This window comes from Pseudorca crassidens, chromosome 15 (assembly GCF_039906515.1).
Source record: "Pseudorca crassidens isolate mPseCra1 chromosome 15, mPseCra1.hap1, whole genome shotgun sequence".
Lineage (NCBI taxonomy): Eukaryota > Metazoa > Chordata > Mammalia > Artiodactyla > Delphinidae > Pseudorca > Pseudorca crassidens.
Window position 1 is genome coordinate 59,293,124 of NC_090310.1, and position 22,701 is coordinate 59,315,824.

The window sequence follows — 22,701 nt, forward strand, 5'->3', positions numbered from 1 at the left end:
GGCTGGGCTCCCAGCAGGCTCTGAGATTGAGGTTCCCCAGGAGGCCTCTGTGTGCCCAGCCAGCACAGTGCACACCACCCTCTTAGGCACCAGAACCAGCGTGAGAACCTGCTATGGACTTCCCGCTCCAGCTCCTCCTCCTGGCCTCATCCATCCCAGCAGGTAACGTTGCTGGCCTTTTTCTTCTTAGAGGGCCTGGCTTCAGTGAGTCCAGCCCTCTGTTGGCCTGGGCAGACTGGACTGTGTCTGGTCACAGGTTTAGCTGCTGACGTTGAAGGAGGGCATGGGAAGGCAGTGACAGGGAACAGTGACCCTCTTTGGGGTGCCCAGAGGGGCTGCATTGCTGGGGGCACATCTGGGGCACCTTCTGTGGGGCAGAGCATGGGGCTTTGCAGTGACCCCAGGCCTGCATCACGCTCCTCCCTGTCCCGCCCCCCAACTCAGGCCTGACCTCATGGGGCGTCTCCAGTCCCCAGGCTGTGCAGGGCGTAAGGGGTTCCTGCCTCGTCATCCCCTGCATCTTCAGCTTCCCTGCCAGCGTGGAGGTGCCCCACGGCATCACAACCATCTGGTACTATGACTACTCGGGCAACCGGCAGGTAGTGAGCCATTCCGGGGACCCCCAGCTGGTGGAGGCCCGTTTCCAAGGCCGTGCCCTACTGGTGGGGCGTGCCGAGCACAAGTCGTGCAGCCTGCTGCTGAGAGACCTGCAGCCCGAGGACGCGGGCTCCTACAACTTCCGCTTTGAGATCAGTGAGGGCAACCGCTGGTCAGATGTCACAGGCACAGTGGTCACCGTGACAGGTGAGGAGCAGGGCCACTGCCTGGAAGGGACTCCCAGACTGCTCCTGGCCCCACTGGCTCACAGACCCAACGCTGGTCCTAAATCCAAATGCAACCTCAATCTTGGCCACAGTTCCAGCCCCAGCCCTGTGCCCCCTGGCATTACCCCCAATGAACCCCTCGCATCCTCCTTCCCCTTGAAGCCCCCCTGCCCCAGGCTGGAGTTTCTAGGGCAGGAGGTCTCAGGTGCAGTGAAGGGGAGTCCCTAGCCTCCTGTCTTTTTCCTCAGAGGAGCCCAGCATGCCCACCATTGCCTCACCAGCTGAGCTGCGCGAGGGCATGGAGGTGGACTTCAACTGCTCCACTCCCTACGCGTGCCTGCAGGAGTCAGTCAGTCTGCAGTGGCAAGGCCAGGACCCCACCCGCTCCGTCACCTCCAACCTCCAGAAGCTTGAGCCCACGGGCATCATCCACCTGGAGACCCTCCACATGGCCCTGTCCTGGCAGGACCATGGCCGGACCCTGCGCTGCCAGCTCTCGGTGGCCAAACACAAGACTCAGGGCGAGATTCACCTCCAAGTGCAGTGTGAGTGTGCTGGGGGCCACGCCCTCTTTACTGAGCACACGTCTGTGGCTCCCCCGTGGAAACAGTCCCTTCTCCAGCCTGTAGAAACAGCCAAGCTGCACTCGGACCAAAGGGTGGGGCAGGTGGAGAGAGACTACTAAGCCCTAAGGGCCACATTGAAAGGCTCTCTTCCACCTCCAGTCCCCGAAGCTGGGCTGGGCAGAGAAGAGGAGACACAAAAAGCCAGAGAATTGGGGGTCGAGCAGCAGGGGCCCTGGGATTTAGCCCAGCCCTGGAGGTTGCCACGGAGGCAGGGGTTTACCCCTTTCCTGCCTAAGGCCACTCATACTCGTGACCAGGGTAACACCCAGACATGGCAAAGAGGCAGTGGGAGAAAGTCCGAGTTTTCACTTGGTTATGCAACTTCCCATCACAGTAAAACAGGGCAGCCTGTTCTAGAACGACTGCTGTACACAGGCATCAGTCTGGCCGCTGGCTCCGCCATCAACTAGATGAGCAAACTTTGGGCAAGTTACTTGCCTCTCAGAGCCTCTGTTTTCTCATCTGTATAGTGGAGGTAATAGTAAATTCTTTCTATCTCACAGGATTGTTATGAAAATTAAAGGAGTGCTTGGTACCTATTAAGCACTCAAAAATATTAGCTTCTATTATTTTCATATTTACATAGATTAAGCACTTGAAAATATTAGCTTTTTTTTTTTTTTTGGCCACACCTCACAGCTTGCTGGATCTCATTTCCCTGACCAGGGATTGAACCTGGGCCACAACAGTGAAAGCCCAGAATCCTAACCACTAGTCAACCAGGGAACTCCTGAAAATATTAGCTTTTGTTAGTATAGTTACATAGAGAGAGGCTTTGGAACAAGATTTAAAGAAGTGCAGTTTCTTTGTATTGTATTTGTATTTCTTTGTTGTAACTCAACAAATGAGGTAAACATTCTGAGTGAATTTGACTCTGCCTTTGGCCCCTCCATTAGGTGGTTGGTCCCTTGCCAACAGCTACCACAAGCCACTAAAGCAAGCAGTGTGTCCATGACTCTCAGATAGAAGAGAGGTAATGGACATGTCATGAGGCAGAAAGCCATAGAGGGCAGCGTAGGCTGGACGCTAGGCCAAGCATCACAGCATCAGGCTGTCAGTGGAGAAGGAAGGGATCAGGACTCCTCACAAGGTGGGGGGCAGTGCCCGCCCTGGACGGGGGAACTAATGGGACTTATGATTTGTCTGGGTGGGCTTCCTTAAGGCAGAGTGTTGAAAGAGGAGAGGAAAAATGCCCCCTGCCTTCCCTGAGCACCATATTCGACACCCCCCATCATGCCTTGCAGATGCCCCCAAGGGTGTGAAGATCCTCCTCAGCCCTTCGGGGCGAAACATCCTTCCAGGTGATCTGGTCACGCTCACCTGCCAGGTGAATAACAGCTACCCTCAGGTCAGTTCCGTGCAGTGGGTCAAGGATGGGACGCACCTCAAAGACCAGAGTCGTGTACTACAGCTGCCCCAGGCAGCCTGGGCCGATGCTGGCATCTACACCTGTGAAGCTGGGAATGGCGTGGGCTCTTCGGTCTCACCCCCTGTCAGCCTCCACGTCTTCAGTGAGTCCTGGGTGAGCCTGGGTCTTGACCAGAGGGCAGGGAGGTGTCCAGGCCATGGCAGCTGAGGGAAACCAGGCCAAGGTGCCTCCTGGCATGCCGGTAAGGAGTCCCAGCCTTGTGTCAGACAGATGACAAACCTCCCTGGCAGTGAACAGGGCAAAGAGATGCGTGGCCAGTCCAGGAGGCTCCTCTGCAGAAGGGGCGTGATGTAGAATGGGCAGGATTTAGGCTGATTGGCTGCAGCCCTGAGGGTTTGGGCCTGGAAGTCAGCTGGGTATCCCCCAGTGTGCCCTATGTTGCCCCCCCAGTGGCTGAGGTCCAGGTGAGCCCAGCAGGCTCCATCCTGGAGAACCAGACAGTGACGTTGGCCTGCAACACACCTAAAGAAGCGCCCAGCAAGCTGCGCTACAGGTGGTACAAGAACCACGCCCTGATGGAGGACACTCACAGCCGCATCCTCCAGCTGCGCTCAGCCACCAGGGCTGATACAGGCTTCTACTTCTGTGAGGTCCAGAATGCCCAGGGCAGCGAGCGCTCTGGCCCGGTCAGCGTGGTGGTCAGCCGTAAGTGGTGGGGGGTGGGGCACTGGACCTGGGAGCAGGGCTAAAGAGTAGAGCCCCCTGCAGAAGGGTTGGGGTCGTGGGCCCAGGAGCCCTTGAGCTCACATCTGGTCAAGGCTTTGACTTCCCCGGCCTTCAGTTTCCTCCTATTTAAAAAAACTTTTGGGCTTCCCTGGTGGCGCAGTGGTTGAGAGTCCGCCTGCCAATGCAGGGGACACGGGTTCGTGCTCCGATCCAGGAGGATCCCACGTGGCGCGGAGCGGCTGGGCCCGTGAGCCATGGCCGCTGAGCCTGCGCTTCTGGAGCCTCTGCTCTGGAGCGGGAGAGGCCACAACAGTGAGAGGCCCGCGTACCACAAAAAAAAAAAAAAACCAAAAACTTTTTATTTTGAAATAAGTTCAAACTTTAAAAAAGTTGCAAGAAGAAAACAAAGAATTATCATATACCTTTAACCTAGATTCCGCATTTGTTAATATTTTTGGAAAATTGATTTTCTCTCTCTCTAACTATATATTATATGTGTTTGTATATATATGTGCTCACACATGCACACATATACATGTATGTATGTATATATGCACATATATGTGTGCGTGCATGCACACATTTTCCTCTACATATATACTCTCTATCCACATGCATACATACATATGCACTCTATAGGTATACATACACACATATTCTATCATCTATCTATCCATCCATTTGTATTCCTGAAGTTGCAGGCATAATGCCCCTTTACCCCTTAATTTCTCAGCATGTATTTCCTAGGGTCACTCTCATGCATAATCACAGTACGATTGTATGTAGTCAGGAAACTTAACATTGATACAAGGCCATTGTCTAATCTACAATCCATATTTAAATTTTACCAGTTGGTCCAATAATGTCCTTTAGGTAATTACTTTTTTCTGGTCCAGGATTCAATCCAGGATCCTGCATTGCATTCAGTTGTCAAGTCTCTTTATTCTCCTTCATTCTGGCATAGCTCCTCAGCCTTTCCTTGTCTTCCTTGACATTGAGCTCCAATGAGCACAGGCTAGTTGTTCTGTGATGCTCTCAGTTTGTGTTGGTCTGAATGGAGCAGACCGAGCCAGTGCACGTGGGCAGGAACACCGTGGATGTGATTCTGTGTCTGTCTCCCTGTGTCACATCAAGAGGCACATGGGGTCAGTTTGTCCCATTGCTGGGAGTGTTCACTTTGATTATTTGGGGCAGTGCTGCCCACTGCCAGGTTTCTTTGCCAGTTTTCCCACCTTTAAAGTGGGGTCCCTGGATCCCCACTCTCAGGGTGGCCACAAGGATTGACTGGGATGACAGAGTGATTTGCCCAATCCGGGATAGACACTCAGGAGCTGCTGGGGTCACTGCCCTTTTCCCAAGGCATTATGGGACAAAGTGGGTTCAGGAGTCATAGGCTATAAGGGGAGATCCAGGAATGCCCCTGTTGAGGGTAACAGGTCTGCCCCTCATCTTCACACAGACCCACCCCTCGCCCCGGACCTAACTGCCTTCCTGGAGACACAGGCAGGACTGGTGGGCATCCTCCAGTGCTCTGTGGTCAGCGAGCCCATGGCTACTCTGGTGTTGTCACATGGGGGCCTCATCCTGGCCTCCACTTCTGGGGAGGGTGACCACAGCCCACGCTTCAGTCTCTCCTCTGCCCCCAACTCCCTGCACCTGGAGATTCGAGACCTGGGGCCAACTGACAGCGGAGAGTACACGTGCTCAGCCACCAACTCTCTTGGGAATGCGTCCTCCACTCTGGACTTCCATGCCAATGGTAAGATGGCCCCAGTGAGGCTAGTGGAAGGAGTCTGAGGAGAAGGCCTTCTCTGGCACCTTCCTCCTGGGAGCCCAGAGGGGTCAACTGAGGGCCTGAACTAGTTGGCTAGAAAAAAATCACATCAAAGATATGAGGTATACAGTCATCCCAGCCTCAGAGGTTCCTAGAAGTCAAGGCAAAAAGGGAAACATGGCAGATTGAGTTATTCCTTTAGTACCCATTCTGACTCTGAGCTTGGAGGGTTCTTCAATGCGCATTCATTTGTTTTTTATTTATTGAACATTTGGGGCAGACTCCGTGCTAGGAGTCAGATGCAGAAGGCCAAGTAGAGAAGCTGGGTCTTGGTGCATGTGCTGCCCTTCCCTCCTTCTGAGGCAGACATAGCTAATTGACCAAGCCAGGTTTTTGACATAAGCCTGGGATCTGGCTCAGAATCCTTCCCAGCCATGCTTTAGCCAGCTACTACCAATAAGAGCTGAATTGGCATTCAAGACCAGACCCTCCTGGATCATCAAGAGATTCACAGAGCTGATGCCACGATGCCCAGAGCTCCCTACAATTGAGTTGGGAGAGGGGAACCCGGGGGCGCTTCCTGTGGTGGGTGGCATGAAGCCACAGGCATGCAGGGGAGCCGAGCCTTCCTCTCTCCCTTTCCTGCTAGCAGTCCGCCTCCTCATCAGCCCGGCAGCAGAGGTGGCAGAAGGGCAAGCAGTGACACTGAGCTGTAGGAGCAGCCTAAGCCCGACACCTGACACACACTTCTCCTGGTACCGGAATGGGGCCTTCCTTCTCAAGGGCCCCAGCAGCAGCCTTCTGCTCCCCGCTGCCTCCAGCACTGACGCCGGCTCATACCACTGTTGGGCCCAGGATGGCCATAGCACCAGCGGGCCCTCCTCACCTGCTGTCCTTACCGTCCTCTGTGAGTAGCCTTCCCACCAGCCCGTGGCTGCCGTGAGGAGGATCAGCCCATTGGAGTCCATCAGCCACCCCCACCTCCTCCAGGCTCTCCTGGCCCCGTCCTGCCCTGGGGTCTAGATGAGGAAGGCAGCCACGAGCCTAGACATCGCGGACCTCGACACCCAGGAGTGAAATTTGGAGACCGAGGCTGGGGAATCTCATTTCCCAGCCCCAGTTCCATTAGGGCTCTGCCTCTAGACTCAGACCCATCATTGACACCATGTCCAAACTTTGTCCTCCAGAGCTGGGCCCTGGGACACTGTACTCATATATGTGCACACACCCCATAGGCTGTGCCCTCACAGGTGCAGACACGAAGGCAGAGCCTCTCCGCACAGGGACTGCGTCCTGTCAAGGGTGGATGCTTTTGAGGGGCTGACCAATGTTCAGGACATACTTAGCTTCCAGAACACTTTCCCTGACATGTGCAGGAGTCATGTCCGGGGACTGTCAGGAAGAGCAGGTGCCTCTAGGGGGTTTTCTAGTGTTCAGGGTGAGATGACATGGGGACTTTGGCCCCAATCTTCAGAAACTTCTAGGAAGAGGGCATTTTAGGCATTATCTATTCTCACAGGAGCTGGCTTGGAGATCAGAGATAAGAGGCAGGAAGGATCTTGGGGGAAGGGATGGGGTGCAGAGTGGAAGCAGAGAGCAAGACACCCATGGATTGCTAGGTAGGCACCTGCTCAGGAGCACCTGGAGGTTATGCAAGGTGGCTGCTTGCCTATATGTTACCTCTGTCCAAGCTAGAAAATGGCACTCCTTCTTCTGAGAAGATGCAGTCCAGCGCTAGGGCATAGCTTAGCACAAGGGGCATGGGCTGAGGTCCTCCCACCCTTGTCTGTTTGTCCTTGTGTCGTGCACAGCCTGCACAGCTGTTTGAGGCAGCTCTGGGTACCTGCCTTTGCTCGGTGTGTTCTGGGAGCCTCGCCAGCCTTTAGCGGACCTGTGGGACCCTGGCAGAGGCTGTGGGAGAGTGCCCATGCTCCTCTCCCTACAGATGCCCCACGCCAGCCCATGTTTACCGCCCGGCTGGACCTTGATACTGCAGGAGCTGGGGCTGGACGGCGAGGCCTCCTCTTGTGCCGTGTGGACAGTGATCCCCCCGCCCAGCTGCGGCTGCTCCACAGGGACCGTGTCGTGGCCTCTTCCCTGCCATCCGGGGGCAGCTGTAGCACCTGTGGGGGCTGCTCCCAACGCACAAAAGTCACCAGGGCCCCCAACCTGCTGCGTGTAGAGATCCAAGACCCGGTGCTGGAAGACGAGGGCATGTACCTGTGCGAGGCCAGCAGTCTCCTGGGCAATGCCTCTGCCTCGGCGACCTTCGATGCCCAGGGTGAGGCGGGTCAGGGAAAGAGTCGCTCAGGGTCAGGGGCTGGTACTTGGGACCCCATTCCTTTGCAACCCCCAGCTCTAAGGTGGGTCTATTGGGCGAAACCACCTTTGGTCAGCAGTGGGAGATTGCTTTCCTCCCCATGCCCCACGGGCACCCCAGAGGGCCTCCTTCCCACCCCCTCCAGGCAGGGAGGCTGGACCACTGGCCCCGGGGTCTGGGGGGAAGACATCAAGGTGAGGCCTGTCTCAGTAGGCCTGTGCTGCCTGTTCTCCAGCCACTGTCCTGGTCATCACACCATCGCACACGCTGCAGGAGGGCACTGGAGCCAATCTGACTTGCAGGGTGGACCGGGAAGCCGGTGGCCCTGCCAACTTCTCCTGGTTCCGGGATGGGGCACTGTGGGCCCAGGGCCCCCTGGAGACCCTGACGCTGCTGCCTGTGACCAGAAGGGATGCTGCCCTGTATGCCTGCCGCATCCTCACCGAGGCTGGTGCCCAGCTCTCCACCCCTGTGGTCCTGACTGTGCTCTGTGGGTGATGGGCAAGGGCAGGTCTGGGCCCTTGGAGGGTGGAAGGGGTGGTCTGGGGGAAACAGGGCTGAGGTTGGGTTTGGGGAGGCAAGAACTTGGCTCGGGTGTGGGCAAGTGCAGGACGGAACTGCGTGTGTGTGTGTAACGGAGTGTGGCAGGTGAAAGGTGATAAGCTGTGCTGGGGGTGGCCTGAGCTCCCCACTGTCCCTGCAGATCCCCCAGATCCTCCAAAGCTGTCAGCTCTCCTGGATGTGGACCAGGGCCACACGGCTGTGTTCATCTGTACTGTGGACAGTCGCCCTCTTGCCCAGCTGTCTCTGTTCCATGGGGAGCACCTCCTGGCCACCAGCTCAGGGCCCCAGCTCTCATCCCGTGGCCATCTCCAGGCCAAAGCCACGGCCAACTCCCTGCAGCTAGAGGTCCAAGACTTGAGCCTGGCGGACTCTGGCAGCTACCGCTGTGAGGCCACCAATGTCTTGGGATCAGCCAACACTTCCCTCTTCTTCCAGGTCCGAGGTGAGTGTCAGTCCTCTGAAGCTGTGGTGGACCCAAGTGCCCTGGGGGCCACTCTGCATATTTATGTATAGATGTATAATATATAATATACAAATGTGAGTATATATACATATATATACACATGCATATGAATATATTCATATTCTTCATTTATCTATCTATATTCTTCTGTAATAATCCTCCCTAAGTGAATAAACCAGAAAAAAGGAAAGTTAATATCAATAATGCTGCAAAGGCCAAAGAAAAACACATTTTTTTCTACCACAATGACAAACATCAGTTTTTGAACATTTTCCTTGGGCTTTGATTCTGTAGAGAAATTGAAGGGGCTTGCTCATGGTCACGTGACTGGTCCCTGGCACAGTCTGGGCTCTCAGTCACCACTCCGGCTGTCCCTCCTTTTTACTCCCTCAACCCTGGTCTCCTCATGCCTCAGACCCAGGGGGCACTAGGGACAGCCCTTTGCCCGGTCCTCAGTTCCTGGGCTCTCATGACTTAGAGGTTGGGTGCAGAGTTGGCTGGAGAGAGCTGAAAAGAACTCAAGATTACACAGCTGCTAACTTCCCCTTTTAAGCACTTGGTCACCCATGCTGAGGCCAGCTCATGATAAGGACAATGGCACTTGGCATGACCTAAATCCCTACCATTTCAGTGCTTTATGGGGTCAAACCAACATTTGTCAAGAGCTAACATGTGCAGGTGCTGTGCCTGGCACTGGGGTTACAGGTCACACAAGCTGAGGGGCCAGGTGAGGCTCACCCTCTGGTAGGTGAAATACGATTGACAAAGCAAAACCATAACTCAAGGTGGTGGGCAGTGAATGCTAGGTCAGAACCAGGGCATGGGAGTCAGGTGCAGGAGAGGAAGAGGCGTGGAACTGCAGTGGGGCCCTCAGTAGTGGTCTGGTTGGGGAGCTGTGGCTCCAGGACACGGGCTTGGGGTCTTGCAGTCCTCATGTGGACACACATGTAGTCCCAGAATGTGGGACGGTATGGTGGAGGGCCCTCACCTGCTCTTGGTTTCTCCCTGCAGGAGCCTGGGTCCGGGTGTCACCATCGCCTGAGCTCCGAGAGGGCCAGGCTGTGGTCTTGAGCTGCCAGGTACCCACAGGGGTCCTGGAGGGGACCTCATACCGCTGGTATCGGGATGGCCAGCCCCTCCAGGAGTTCACCTCGGCCACAGTCCATTTTGCAGCCATAACTTTGAGCCAAGCTGGGGCCTACCATTGCCAAGCCCAGGCTCCAGGCTCAGCCACCACGAACTTGGCTGTCCCCGTCAGCCTCCACGTGTCCTGTAAGCACTTTTATCTCGTTTGTGTTTCCTGGGGGATGAGGGAGCCAAGGGCATGACTGGGGAAGGAGATGCCGAGCCCCAGGTCCTGGGCTCTGCCTCCGAGAGTCCTAGATGAGGGACCACCTGGTTGGGCCCTGACCACTGCCTGCTTTGTGTAGATGCCCCTCGCCAGGCCACACTCATCCCCCTGATGGACACAGGCCCTGGGCGACTGGGCCTCCTCCTGTGCCGTGTGAACAGCGACCCTCCAGCCCAGCTACGACTGCTCCACGGGGACCTCCTCGTGGCCTCTACCCTACAAGGTGTGGGGGAGCTTGCAGGCAGCTCTCCCCGGCTACAGGTGGCTGTGGCCCCCAACATGCTGCGTCTGGAGATCCACAATGCAGTGCTGGAGGATGAGGGCGTTTACACCTGCGAGGCCACCAACGCCCTGGGCCAGGCCTCGGCCTCAGCCACCTTTGATGCCCAGGGTCAGTGTAGGGGTGTGAGTGTGTGGGTGGGTGGCTCCTTTAAGAGAAGAGGAGGTTGGAGAGGGTTCTGGAAGCCTGGGGCACAGGCAGGAGGGTTGAACATAGGACAGTCTGCATTCCCACCCTCCTTAAGGGCAGCAGTCTCCAGACCTGGTTTTCATGGAAAACCTTTTTTATTTTTATTTATTTATTTTAAAAATTTTATTATTTATTTATTTTTGGCTGCGTTGGGTCTTCGTTGACTGCGCACGGGCTTTCTCTCGTTGCGGCGAGCAGGGGCTACTATTTGTTTCATTGCAGGGTGCAGGCTTCTCATTGCGGTGGCTTCTCTTGTTGCAGATCACAGGCTGTAGGCGCACGGGCTTCAGTAGTTGTCGCGCACGGGCTCAATAGTTGTGGCTCACGGGCTTAGTTGCTCCGCGGCATGTGGGATCTTCTCGGACCAGGGCTCCAAACTGTGTTCCCTGCTTCGGCAGGCAGATTCTTAACCACTGCACCACCAGGGAACTCCCTGAAAACCTTTCTTAAAAACAGAATTTTACATGAATGCCCAGTGGATAAAACTAATCAGAAAGGGGACACTCAAGGAGAAACCACAGCAGGGCAGATGAGGCCTGTAGGGGTCAGGGCGCCACAGAGAGAACTCTGCTTGGGACCACCTGACAGATGATGAGCCATTTCCTAAGCTCCATATCTGAGCCCCACTTACAGGTGGGTCACCTGTGCCTCCCAGAGACCGAGGGGCTTCCCACCCTCATGGAGACAGTTGGCTTGCTTTACACAGCCTTCGGTATTCCCTGGTGTCCCCATGCCCTCCTTCTCTCCCCAGCTGTGAGTGTGCAGGTGTGGCCCAAAGCCACCGTACAGGAGGGGCAGCTGGTGAACCTGACCTGCCTTGTATGGGCTACCCACATGGCCCAGCTCACCTATACATGGTACCAAGATGGGCAGCAGCGCCCAGGTGCTGTCCACTCCATCCGCCTGCCCAACGTCACGGTCATGGATGCTGCCTCCTACCGCTGTGGCGTGTTGACCCCTGGCCAGGCACTCCACCTCTCCAGACCCGTCACCCTGGACGTCCTCTGTGAGTGTGGCTGGTTGCAGGGTGGAGCTGGGAGGAATGACAACAGCTTGCAGGGATCAGGGCATGGCCAGAGCCTCACAGGCATCCACCCCAGGAACTCAGTAACGAGCTGGCTGATGGAGTACTGGACAAGGAGTTTGGGACCACTGGGGCAGAGAAGCAGTGCCCCAGATTGGGCAAGTGGAGGCCTTTGGGGGTGGGGAGCCAAGGTCCTCTTGGTTAGAATGCCACCTGAAAACTGGCCTCCTCACCACTGTGGTCCCTGAACTCCTTCTATGCCTTTGTGCCTCCGTAGATGCACCCCGCAGCATGCGCCTGACCTATCTCCTGGAGAGCCGCGGCGGGCAGCTGGCCCTGGTGCTGTGCACAGTGGACAGCCGCCCACCTGCCCAGCTAGCCCTCAGCCACGCTGGCCGTCTCCTGGTGTCCTCGACCACAGACTCTGTCCCCAACACCCTGAGGCTGGAGCTGTGGGAGCCTAGGCCCAGTGATGAGGGTCTCTACAGCTGCTCGGCCCGCAGTCCTCTGGGTCAGGCCAACATGTCCCTGGAGCTGCGGCTAGAGGGTGAGGCAGGGCCCTAGCCAGGCCCACCAGGGGTGGGATCAGTTATGGTGACTGGCCAGCCCAGCTGACCATGTCTTCTTGGTACAGGTGTGCAGGTGACCCTGGCTCCGTCAGCCACTGTGCCCGAGGGAGCCCCTGTCACAGTGACTTGTGAAGACCCTGCTGCCCGCCCACCCACCCACTATGCCTGGTACCACAACAGTCGTTGGCTGCAGGAGGGGTCAGCTGCCTCGCTCTCGTTCCCGATGGCTACACGGGCTCACGCGGGTGCCTACACCTGCCAGGTCCAGGATGCCCAGGGCACACGCAGCTCCCAGCCCACAGCGCTGCATGTCCTCTGTGAGCGAGTGTCCTTGGCTGGGGGTACCCAGGGTGGATGGAGGGTGCTTCTGGGCCCTGGTGTGGGTGGGCATAGGACTGCAGGGAACCTGGGAACGGACACTTGGGGAAAGAAAGACATAGGTGATGAGGGAAGATTCCTTAAGGTCCTGTGAACCCTGTCTGGAGGAATCTGCCCACAGGACTCCTGAGAAGCTGTCACTTCCCAGAAGTGACCATTTTCCCAGAGGTTTCAGCCTCACCAATGCCAGGCAGGTGGACAATGGATAGCACAGGGTTTCCAAGCAAAGCCCTCAACTCTGCCCTGCCCCACAATGCAGATGCCCCTCGGGACGCTATCCTGTCCTCCTTCTGGGACTCAAGGGCCAGCCCCATGGCCGTGGTACAGTGCACTGTGGACAGCGAGCCACCTGCCGAGCTGGCCCTGTCCCGCGATGGCAAGGTGCTGGCCACCAGCCACGGGGTCCACGGCTTAGCAGTGGGGACGGGCCACGTCCAGGTGGCCCGCAACGCCCTGCGGCTGCGGGTGCAAGATGTGCCCTCAGGTGACAAGGACACCTACGTCTGCACGGCCCGCAACTTGTTGGGCTCAATCAGCACCATGGGGCAGCTGCAGGCAGAAGGTGAGCAGGCCAGAGCGCAGGAGGGGCGCCAGTGCTGTGGGGTCTGAGTCCATGTGAGGGGTGGGGCTCCCACAAAAGGGGGCTGGCTGGCCTGACCTGGTGGGGAGGAACAGCTCCCCCTGGAGGGGGTTGCCCAGCCTGAGGGGGAGAAACAGCCTGGCCCTTGGAGAGCTCCCTACAGAGCGGGCAGGGCATGGAGGTATGGCAATGTCCAAGGGGAGCTTGGGAGCAGGGGAGACATAACCTTGCCCTCACAGGGCCCAGACTGCGGGTGGGAGCACTGACCTGCCCTGGGGAAACCAGGGATGGGAAGACAGACATAACCCTACCCTCAGGGAGCTCAGTTTGAGGGACAAGGTGCAGCCCCACCTTGGGGAGTCCAACCTGAGGGCAAGACACAGCCTCACCCATCGAAAAGCTTGAATTGATGAGAGAGGGAGGCAGAGCTTTGCCCCGGAATTCCCCGGGGCAAGGAGGAGAGATAGCCCTGTTCTCAATCTGATGGGGGAGACACAGTCCCACTTTTGGGGATCCAGATCCCAAGTCAGATCAGGCTTTCCCATCATGCACAGAGGCCAACCCAGAGGCTCCGGCTCCTACAGGCCTACAGATTCCTAACCACCTCTGGTCCTGCAGGTGTGCGCGTGGTGGCTGAGCCAGGGCTGGATGTGCCTGAGGGCACAGCGCTGAACCTGAGTTGTCACCTCCCTGGCAGCCCTGGGCCCATGGGGAACTCTACCTTTGCTTGGTTCTGGAATGGCCGGCAACTACACACAGAGCCTGTGCCCACCCTCGCCTTCACTCATGTGGCCCTCGCCCAAGCTGGGATGTACCACTGCCGGGCTGAGCTCCCCACTGGGGCCACCACCTCTGCTCCAGTCATGCTCCGGGTGCTCTGTGAGTGTGACATCCTCCCCCTGCCCCAGTCTCCCCACATCTCACACGCCCACTTCAGGTCTTCCTCCTCTTCTGTCTGCAAAGAGCAAGGACTTCACAGGAATGGAGTCCTGGGTCAGAGGATTCCCAGTGACTGATGTGTGATCTTGTGCATCCCTGCCTTGGCTTCCTTATCTGTAGAATGTCAGTCCCCTCACCTTGTGAGGAGTACACAAGATAGTATACAGTAGGCCCTCATTAACATTGGCCCCCTACTTTATTCTTCACCAGGGACCCATACTGTATCAGTAAGCTATTGCTGTGTAATAAGCCACCCCAAAACCTAGTGCTTAAAACGACAGCCATTTTTCATTTGCTCACAATTCTGTGGGTCAGAAATTTGGGCTGGGCTCAGCTGTGCAGCTCTGCTAGTCTTACCTCATGTGGCTGCATTTGCCCAGTGGCTGAACAGAGGCTAGATGGTCTAGGATGGCTTCACCCTCATGGCAATTGGGGCTGGCTATAGGCTGGGCCACATGTATCCAGCAGGTTGGCCTGGGCTTCCCACATGGTTGTTTTCCAAGGCCCCTTGAGGTCTAGCCCTGAAGTCATACAATGTTATTTCTTCTGCCTTCAAAGTGAGTCACAGATTTAAGGAGTGAGGAAACAGGCTCTCCCTCTTAATGGGTGGAGCAGCAGTCATCTTGCATGGGGTACAGGGAGGGGAGGAATTTGTGGTTGTTTCTGCAATCACCACACTCCCTGTCTTCCCACAGACCCTCCCAAGACACCCACCATGATGGTTTTTGTGGAGCCCGAGGGTGGCGTCCAGGGCATTCTGGACTGCCGAGTGGACAGCGAGCCCCTAGCCAGCCTGACCATCCACCTTGGCAGTCGGCTGGTGGCCTCCAGCCAGCCCCAGGTTGCTCCTGCCGAGCCACACATCCACGTCTCAGCCACCCCTAATGCCTTGAGGGTGGATATCGAGGAGCTGAGGCCTAGTGACCAGGGGGAATATGTGTGCTCTGCCTCCAATGCCCTGGGCTCTGCCTCTGCTGCCACCTACTTTGGAACCAGAGGTGAGGGGGGCTCTATCTCTCAGGCCACTCTGCATAGAGGCCCAGTTCTCAGGTCCAAAGGCTTCCTTCTGAGGTCTTTCCTGAATCACTTCTGCTGCAATCAGCTTGTCTAGTCTAGACTGATTTCTTGAAGCTCCTTTGCATGGGGACGCTTCTGAGAGAAAGTGAAACTTAGGTTTCATCTTGGGGGAGTCACCTTAGGAGGGAGCATTGGAGGCCTGGAGCCACAGCCACCCCTAAACCCCACCCCTGTGTTCCAGCCCTGCATCGCCTGCATCTGTTCCAGCAGCTACTCTGGGTCCTGGGGCTGCTGGCAGGCCTCCTCTTCCTACTGTTGGGCCTGGGGGCCTGCTACGCCTGGAGGTGGGTCTGGAGCTAGAAGGTGGACAGAGTTACCTCCTCCTTCCCCCATGTTCCTCCCACCAAATTCACAAGCTCCATACTTCCTAGCCTGTCCCTCTCTTTGCTCCAAATTTGGAAAGCCCTTCTAGAATCGTCTCTAAATCTATCTTTCTGTAGTTTTCTTCTTTTCTTATCTCTGCCCTCTCACTGCTGAAGACAGGGCTGGGGAGGAAGAAAGTAGCCTACTCTCCACAAATCTCCCCAGCGCTCTGTGTAGTGAGCAGTCTGGGGTGAAGCTTACAGGGTGGGGGAAGGGAATGGGGGCAGGCGGGGGAGGGGAGAGGCTCTCTGAGTCCACTTTTACCCTTGCAGAAGGAGGCATTTTCATAAGCTGAGAGTGGGTGAAAATTCAATGGAGATGGCTTCTCAGAAGGAAACCACACAGGTATTCGTTCACCATGTGGGCACATGCAGACACAATGCTCGGCTAACCCGCACTGCGGGGCTGGCACCGAGAGATTACTCTCATTTATAGGATGGTATCTGGGGCTAGGCAGAGACTAGGGAGAGAGATAGTGACCCAGCGCCCCCTGAGAAGACAGGGGGAGCCATATTCTGACTGGGGCAGAGCAGTCACGTGCTTGCTGCGTGGCTGCCTGAATGACTGGAGCAGACATTCTGAACTGAGCAGCATCACCTCTACTTCCAGGACACATCTTGTAACACGGGACCCCACCTGGGTTTTAGGGTCTCTCTTCCCCACTCCTGATTCTGCCCATCACCTGGGCAGGAGTGAAAGTCTGTTTCTCCTCCCCTGTGATGTGTCCCCTTCTTCAGATAATCCATTTGGTGGGCCAGGGCTCCCAGCCACATTTCCAGTCATGCACACTCTCACCAATCCCCTTGGGACCCCTACCCAAGGCTGGGGACCTGGGGGACTGCCCTCCAGAGTTAGAGGTCAGGTGATGACTACTCCCAGAGTCCTCCAGTGACCAGAGTTTTCTCTGTGGGAAGCTCATTGATCCTGGTGCAGCCACATTTGTGACCTCGTCCTGTGCTCTGCCCCTGAGCTGACCTGTAGCATTTCCTGCCTTCAGGGGGAGGAGGTTACCGGAATCTGTGACGACTCGGGCCCTGTGAACAAGGCAGCGTTGGGTCCTGCCTGCCTCCATGAAAACAGCCCTGTGGCACCTGACTTTCTATGACCTGGCTCCAAACCCCAAGAAAAATGGGTGGTGAGAGGTGGAGGTGAACATCAATCTACCAGGAAAGGTGTTGACCCTGGAGGACTCTGAAGAGAAATGAATTGACCATGTCCATGTCTCTTTCTCTTTTCTCTGGATCTCATCTCTCCATTGATATTCCAGTGCATTGCCTCTTCATATCTTTCTCCTCCAAGCTTACCCTGGACATTTGAGATGGATTAGAATAGAAGAAAAGCTTTCTACATCATCACAGGCTGGTCAAGGCACTCTGTACTAGCTAGAATATAAGCTAGGCTACTCTAGCAAGACCAAATACAGTAACTTCAACGTGAGAGAATTTGATTTTTCTCTCCCATACTAGTCTGGGAATGTTATGGTGGTTTAAGATGTTGGAGCTCTGGATCCTTCTATTTTGTTTTTCTCCATCCCTAAAATGTTGCCTTTGATTGTGAAGTTCACAGTGATGCCATTGCATTCACACTTCCTCCAGCAAGAAGAGGGAAGAGTGGAAGTTAAAGGCATGCCCATTCCCATTGTGGCTACAACCCATTAGTTGCGCAGGTAATTTCCACTTACTTCCCATTGGCTGGAATTTAGTCATATGGCCATGCCAAGCTGCAAGGGATTCTGGGAAATGTAGTTTTTAATTATATATTCAAAGGACTCCCAACTATCAACTCATCCCTGAGACTTTGACATTGATGGGAATGCTGCCAGCAGGCCACGTTCTGTGTCAGTGCCCATCTACTGAAGGCCAGGGTGCGTCTTTGTCTATTCTGGTCATGGGCTTCCTGGAGGAGGTAGTCTCTCTCACACATTAAGACTGGGAAATCAAGAAGGTTTCATGGTCCCTAGGGAGAGGGAATCCCAGGCAGTTGGGTTGCCTGAACAGGCATCTTGTGCCAGATCTGGCTTCTGGAAGAAGAGATGCCCCCATTCCCACTCCCCCAGCCCCAGAGAATGGGGAGCAGAAATGGTATCAGCAACCTTGTTTCTGCTCCAAGTGCATTCCTGTCCATGATCAAGTGAGCTCATGTCCTCTTCCTGGAAGCTTGTGCACCAGGGGCTGTTAAGACAAACAAGGGTCACTAAGAAAGAATAACATGCCCCTAGGGAAGTCAGTGCCTGAGGGGAAGCAGTTCTCAAGTGGGTTAGGGACTCCCCTGGTATCCTGGTGGCAGATGGTGGGAGGAGCAAAGAGCCCACCACTCTGGGATTTGAGTTGAGAAATGTGAAGAGAAGTGGGGAGTTGGCATAGGAGCTAACAGGTTGGGAAAAAATTGGAGGCCAGGTGAGATTTATGTAGCCGTGGCTGGACCCTTCCAGTCCCAGGTCCTATACTTATTAGTGCCTGATTGCCAGGCTCTTCCTGAGAGTCTATCAGGCATGTCCTCCCAGTAAACATCCATCCTGTGACATAACTGGAATGAGTCTCTTTCTTGCAATCCAAACTGTTGGACTGGAACACAGAGGATTCGAATGTGAGTAGGGTTTATTCTGGGACACCATCTGCTGGAGGTGGCAGTGGGTGCAAATTATATGAGCTTTACCACAAACTACTTTATGCTCAAGCAATTCGTGCCCCTTCCTTCTCCGTGAGGCTCTGGGCACTGCTCACCTCTGCTGCACACATGACCAGCACTGTGCTTGGCATGCAGTAGGTAAGCATTTAATAAACACTGTTTTTTCTACATTGCTCTCAAGTGGGAGGGTGGAAACTGTGGGCTAAAACCAGAGATGGGACAAGGAGAGAGCAAGCTAGATGCAGCCGGATGTTTTGAAACTAAGGAAGAGAGGGTGATGGGAGGACCACGAGTAGCCACAGAAGGGATGGCTACTGGAGGATTTGGGAACATTTGACTTGGAGTCTTCATCTGCTTCTGTGCACCTCCAAGGGGACGTAGGTTCACCTGGGATTGGAGGGTTCTCAGAGGGGTTAGTTTTGTCCACCCCTAGTGGTCTGAGTCTCCTCAAGGCTTTTAAATAAACTTTTAATTCAAGGGTAGCACACATACAGGAAAGTGCACACATTTTAAGTGTACAGTTCAATGACTTTTCACAAAGTGAATACACCCGTGTAACCAGCACCCAGATCAAGACACAGACCATTACCAGCCCCCAGAGTCTCCCTTGTGCCCCTCTCTCCAGTCGCAAGCCCCCAAAGGTAACTAGTATCCTGACTTCTAACACCATAGGTTTGATGTGTCTGTTTTTGAACTTTATGTGGGAACCATACAGAATGCAGGACGACTTTGGAAAACTGTTTGACATTATCTATTAAAGCTAAAATACCCCTGTCCTATGACCCTGAAATTCTACCCCTGGGTATTTGTTCAAAAGGATTACGGGCTTATATCTGCTGTGAGACTTGTACCAGAATGTTTATAGTCACCGTTTTCCGGGTCACTCTTCAGAATGAGCTCTGTTTACAGATGGTGGGTGTTGCCCATTACACAAACACTTCGAAGGCTTAGCTCTCACTGGCTTTCTTCCCAGGACACTTCCAGATGCCCCTCTGGAGAGTGACACTAACACACCATCTGATAAATCATCTTTCCCACCGTGTCATTGGTCACGAACACCAAGCTGATGAGTGGCACTTCTAGGACCCTTCTTCTTCAACTTTGGTCCAATGACCCCAGCCCCTCCTCTGCAACCTCCGAATGTAAACAAAGAGTTGCTCTGAGATTTTAGCAGAAAATTCCTCTTACATGCTTGGACACAGCTTATCTGAGTTTGGGAGGCATCCACTTTGCAAGGACTCCAGTCCCTCTATGGCTTTTAAGCTACGTGTCCCCCTCATTTTATTAGCACTGACTGTGTGCCAGGTCCTGTGCCAGGCAGCGAACATTGTCCCAGAGCCTACAGAACTTAAGGTCTGGTGGAGAGAGACAAGGCAATGGGCAAGTGCATTGCTGTGTGAGATGTGGTGCAGTGAGAAGGATAGTGCAGGGGACAGTGGCCGGCTTCGAGTCAGGGAGGGCCCCTGGACAAGAAGACACCAAGGCCACGGTCTGCAGTGTGAGTAGGAGTCAGCCAGTGTGCTAAAGCCTCCCCTCTGCCTTCAGAGTCTGGCTGCCCTGGAGGTTGCTCTGCTTCCCTGGCCCCCCAGGTCATGGGACTTGCGCCACCTCCGGGCCAGGGTGCACATTGGTGTTGTCCTGCCCCTGTGACCTCTGGAGCTTTCTTAGCTGCCCCTCTCTTCTTCCTCTTCAGGACTGTTTCCTTTATCATGGTCGGCACTTGTATCTTCCTAATTTGCCCTCTTTCAGGATCCACATTCTCCTTTGGGATCTCCAGTTGAGCTCCTGTTTCAAGACGGAAGCCTGGTCTCTCTGTTCACCCCTACTCCTCCCCAAAGCCTCTTCGGATGAGAAAAGAGATAGCAAAATGGACCAAGAGTGTGACAGGATGCCTTACTCTCTGCCTCTTGGTCATCCAGCAGGAATATCAGGAATTCTGTCCTGGAGGGGTGGCCTCTGCTGCTGTCAGTCCCCAGGACAAAAAGAGCCCCTCTCTTTCCCCGTTCAGGGAGGATGTGGGGAAGAGTAGGGGTGGACAGAGAGGCCCAGGCTCTTTCATCTTGAACCAGGAGCATAACCAGAGATTCCAAAAGAGAATGTGGATTCTGAGAGAAGGCAAATTAGGAAGATACAAGTCCTCATCCACAGGGGGAGGGGTTGATGCCTCTCCAGCCTGTCTACACTGGAGCACCCATCATGACCAAAGCCATCTATGTCTGTACTAGGTCTCGTTCCCCATTACAAGGTTTCATGTGCAAGTGACCTATTAAGAACGTGTTCCCAAAAAAAAAAAAAAAAAAACAAAGAACGTGTTCCCAGGGGAGACCAGTAAAGGGGTGGAGGAAGCAGGACAGGCAAAGGGAGGAAGCTAAGGACCCATGCATATGAATGTCCACAGCAGCATTTTTTATAACATCTCACAACTAAGAACTACTCAAAGCTCCAGCAACAGTAGTGTCAGTGAAAGAAAAGTGTGGTTATAGTCACACAATCAAATGTTACTCAGCAATGAGTATAACTGAGCTGAAGCCACACACCACAGGCTGGATACATCTCACAAACTGGGGAAAATATTTGCAACTCATACTCCAGACAAAGGGTTCGTCTCCCTTATATATAGAGTTCCTTCAAGTTGTTAAGAGAAAGACCCAACAGAAAAATGAGCTGTGGATATGAACAGGCAATTCAGGGAAAAAGAAATACAAACGGCTCTTAAATGTTTGAACAAATATTCAACCTCACTCATAAGACAAAATGCAAATGGAGACTGCGCTTTCACTTTCAGACTAGCAAATATTACATTTTGATAATTGTGTTGGTAAGGTTGTGGGAAAATGAGCACTCCAGATATTGCTGGTACAACTGTGAATTGGCACAAATCAGAGGGCAATTTAACTCTATCTACCCAAATCACAAACACACATATCCTTTGACCCAGCAATCCTGCTTGTAGGAGATCATCTCACAGATGAAGATGTGTATATAATTATCCATTACAGCATTGTTTGTAATAGTAAAGGGACTGGAAACCATTTATATGCCCAAGAGGAGACTATGAATAAATGATAGCATTCAGCTATTAAAAATGATGAGAATGCTGCATACTCATTAGAATGGCTAAAATTTAAAAGGTTGGGGACTTCCCTGGTGGTACAGTGGTTGAGAATCTGCCTGCCAGTGCAGGGGATACAGGTTCGATATCCGGTCCAGGAAGATCCCACATGCTGTGGAGCAACTAAGCCCGTGCGCCACAACTACTGAAGCCCGTGCGCCTAGAGCCCGTGCTCCGCAACAAGAGAAGCCACTGCAATGAGAAACCCGCACACTGCAGCGAAATGAAGAATAGACCCCGCTCACTGCAACTAGAGAAAGCCTGTGTGCAGCAATGAAGACCCAATGCAGCCAAATAAATAAATAAGTAACTAAAAATAAAAGGTTGACAACACTAAAATGTTGGTGAGGATATGGAGAACTCTGACACATTGCTAGTGGGAATGTAAAATGGTACAGACACTTTGGAAAATAGTTTCTTTAAAAAATTAAACATGCCCTTTACTGTATGACCTTGCAATTCTACTTCAAGGTACTTACAGATGAGAAATGAAAACACGTTCATACAGATTTACACAGCAATTTGTAGCGGCCATATTTAGAAGAGCCCAAACAGGAAAAGAACCCAAATGCCTAGCCGGAGAATAGAGAAACCGTGCTTCCCCCTTACCATGGAACATAGCACTACAAAAGAGCAAATTACTGCTACATGAACCAATGCAAATGAATCTCAAAAACAAAGAGGGAAGGAAACCAGACACAAAAGAGTACATGTTTTATGATTCTACTTGTTTGAAGTTCTAGAACAGGCAAATCTTATCTATAGACAGAAAGTATATCAGTGGTTGCCTGGGGTTAGGAGTGGGAGAGATTGACTCGGAAGGGGCACAGGAAAACTATTTGGGGGTGATGGAAAGGTTCTATCTAGATTGTGGTGGTGATTACATAGGTGTATAAATTTATCAAAACTCATCTAATTGTACACTTAAAGTAAGTACATTTTATTGTAATTTTAAAATCCAAAGTAATCATAGTAGAATAATAGTAATAATCATAAGAATAGTGTTGGGACTTCCCTGGTGGCACAGTGGATAAGATTCTGTGCTCCCAATGCAGGGGCCCAGGTTCGATCCCTGGTCAGGGAACTAGATCCCACACACATGCTGCAACTGGGAGTTCGCATGCCACAACTAAGGAGCCCACCTGCTGTAACTAAGACCCGGCACAACCAAATAAATAAATATTAAAAAAAAATAATAGTGTTAATGTGGACTTCCCTGGTGGTCCAGTTGTTAAGACTCTGCACTTCCACTGCAGGGGGCACAGGTTCAATCCCTGGTCAGGGGAACTAAGATCCCATATGCTGCATGGCAAGGCCAAAACAAGAAAGAAAAAGAAAAAGAATAGTATGTTAAGGAGACCACTGATAGGAAGGATCTCCAAGGGTATTAAGTGAAAAAACTCAAGGTACAGAAAAAAAAAGAGGAAAAAAAGTGTTTGTATTGTCGTGGACATGCATAAACTAATCTAAAAGCCTATACAAGAAGCTTATAATAGCTTCCTGTTGGAGGGGCGTGGTCTGAGAGGATGGGATGTCCCCTATACC

The 22,701-nt window shown here is 53.6% G+C and overlaps 1 protein-coding gene and 1 long non-coding RNA gene across 2 annotated transcripts in view; one reads left to right on the top strand and one right to left on the bottom strand.

Moving 5' to 3' along the window:
• Positions 1-18,776, top strand: SIGLEC1 (sialic acid binding Ig like lectin 1). Its single transcript, XM_067707610.1, has 21 exons — positions 1-162; positions 445-804; positions 1,073-1,369; positions 2,695-2,961; positions 3,270-3,524; positions 5,005-5,304; positions 5,969-6,226; positions 7,265-7,600; positions 7,875-8,129; positions 8,343-8,645; positions 9,678-9,938; positions 10,097-10,408; positions 11,238-11,492; positions 11,788-12,057; positions 12,145-12,396; positions 12,717-13,019; positions 13,656-13,916; positions 14,672-14,974; positions 15,235-15,337; positions 15,689-15,761; positions 16,414-18,776. Exons 1-21 carry the CDS (start codon positions 114-116, stop codon positions 16,519-16,521), a joined length of 5,181 nt encoding a protein of 1,726 aa, XP_067563711.1. The 5' UTR covers positions 1-113; the 3' UTR covers positions 16,522-18,776.
• Positions 10,576-22,701, bottom strand: part of LOC137207591 (uncharacterized) — a 14,777-nt gene continuing 2,651 nt past the window's right edge. The window contains exons 2-3 of the long non-coding RNA XR_010935171.1: positions 11,335-11,519; positions 10,576-10,927 (exon numbers count right to left, since the gene is read on the bottom strand). This is a non-coding gene — a long non-coding RNA (uncharacterized lncRNA). The remainder of the gene's footprint in view (positions 10,928-11,334; positions 11,520-22,701) is intronic.

Bases quoted from the DNA above. Each gene is read 5' to 3' on its own strand.
- SIGLEC1 (XM_067707610.1), top strand. From the start codon at position 114: ATGGACTTCCCGCTCCAGCTCCTCCTCCTGGCCTCATCCATCCCAGCA. The intron at 3,525-5,004 runs GTAAGTGGTGGG...ATCTTCACACAG, and splicing joins GGTCAGCGTGGTGGTCAGCC to ACCCACCCCTCGCCCCGGAC. The intron at 10,409-11,237 runs GTCAGTGTAGGG...TTCTCTCCCCAG, and splicing joins AGCCACCTTTGATGCCCAGG to CTGTGAGTGTGCAGGTGTGG.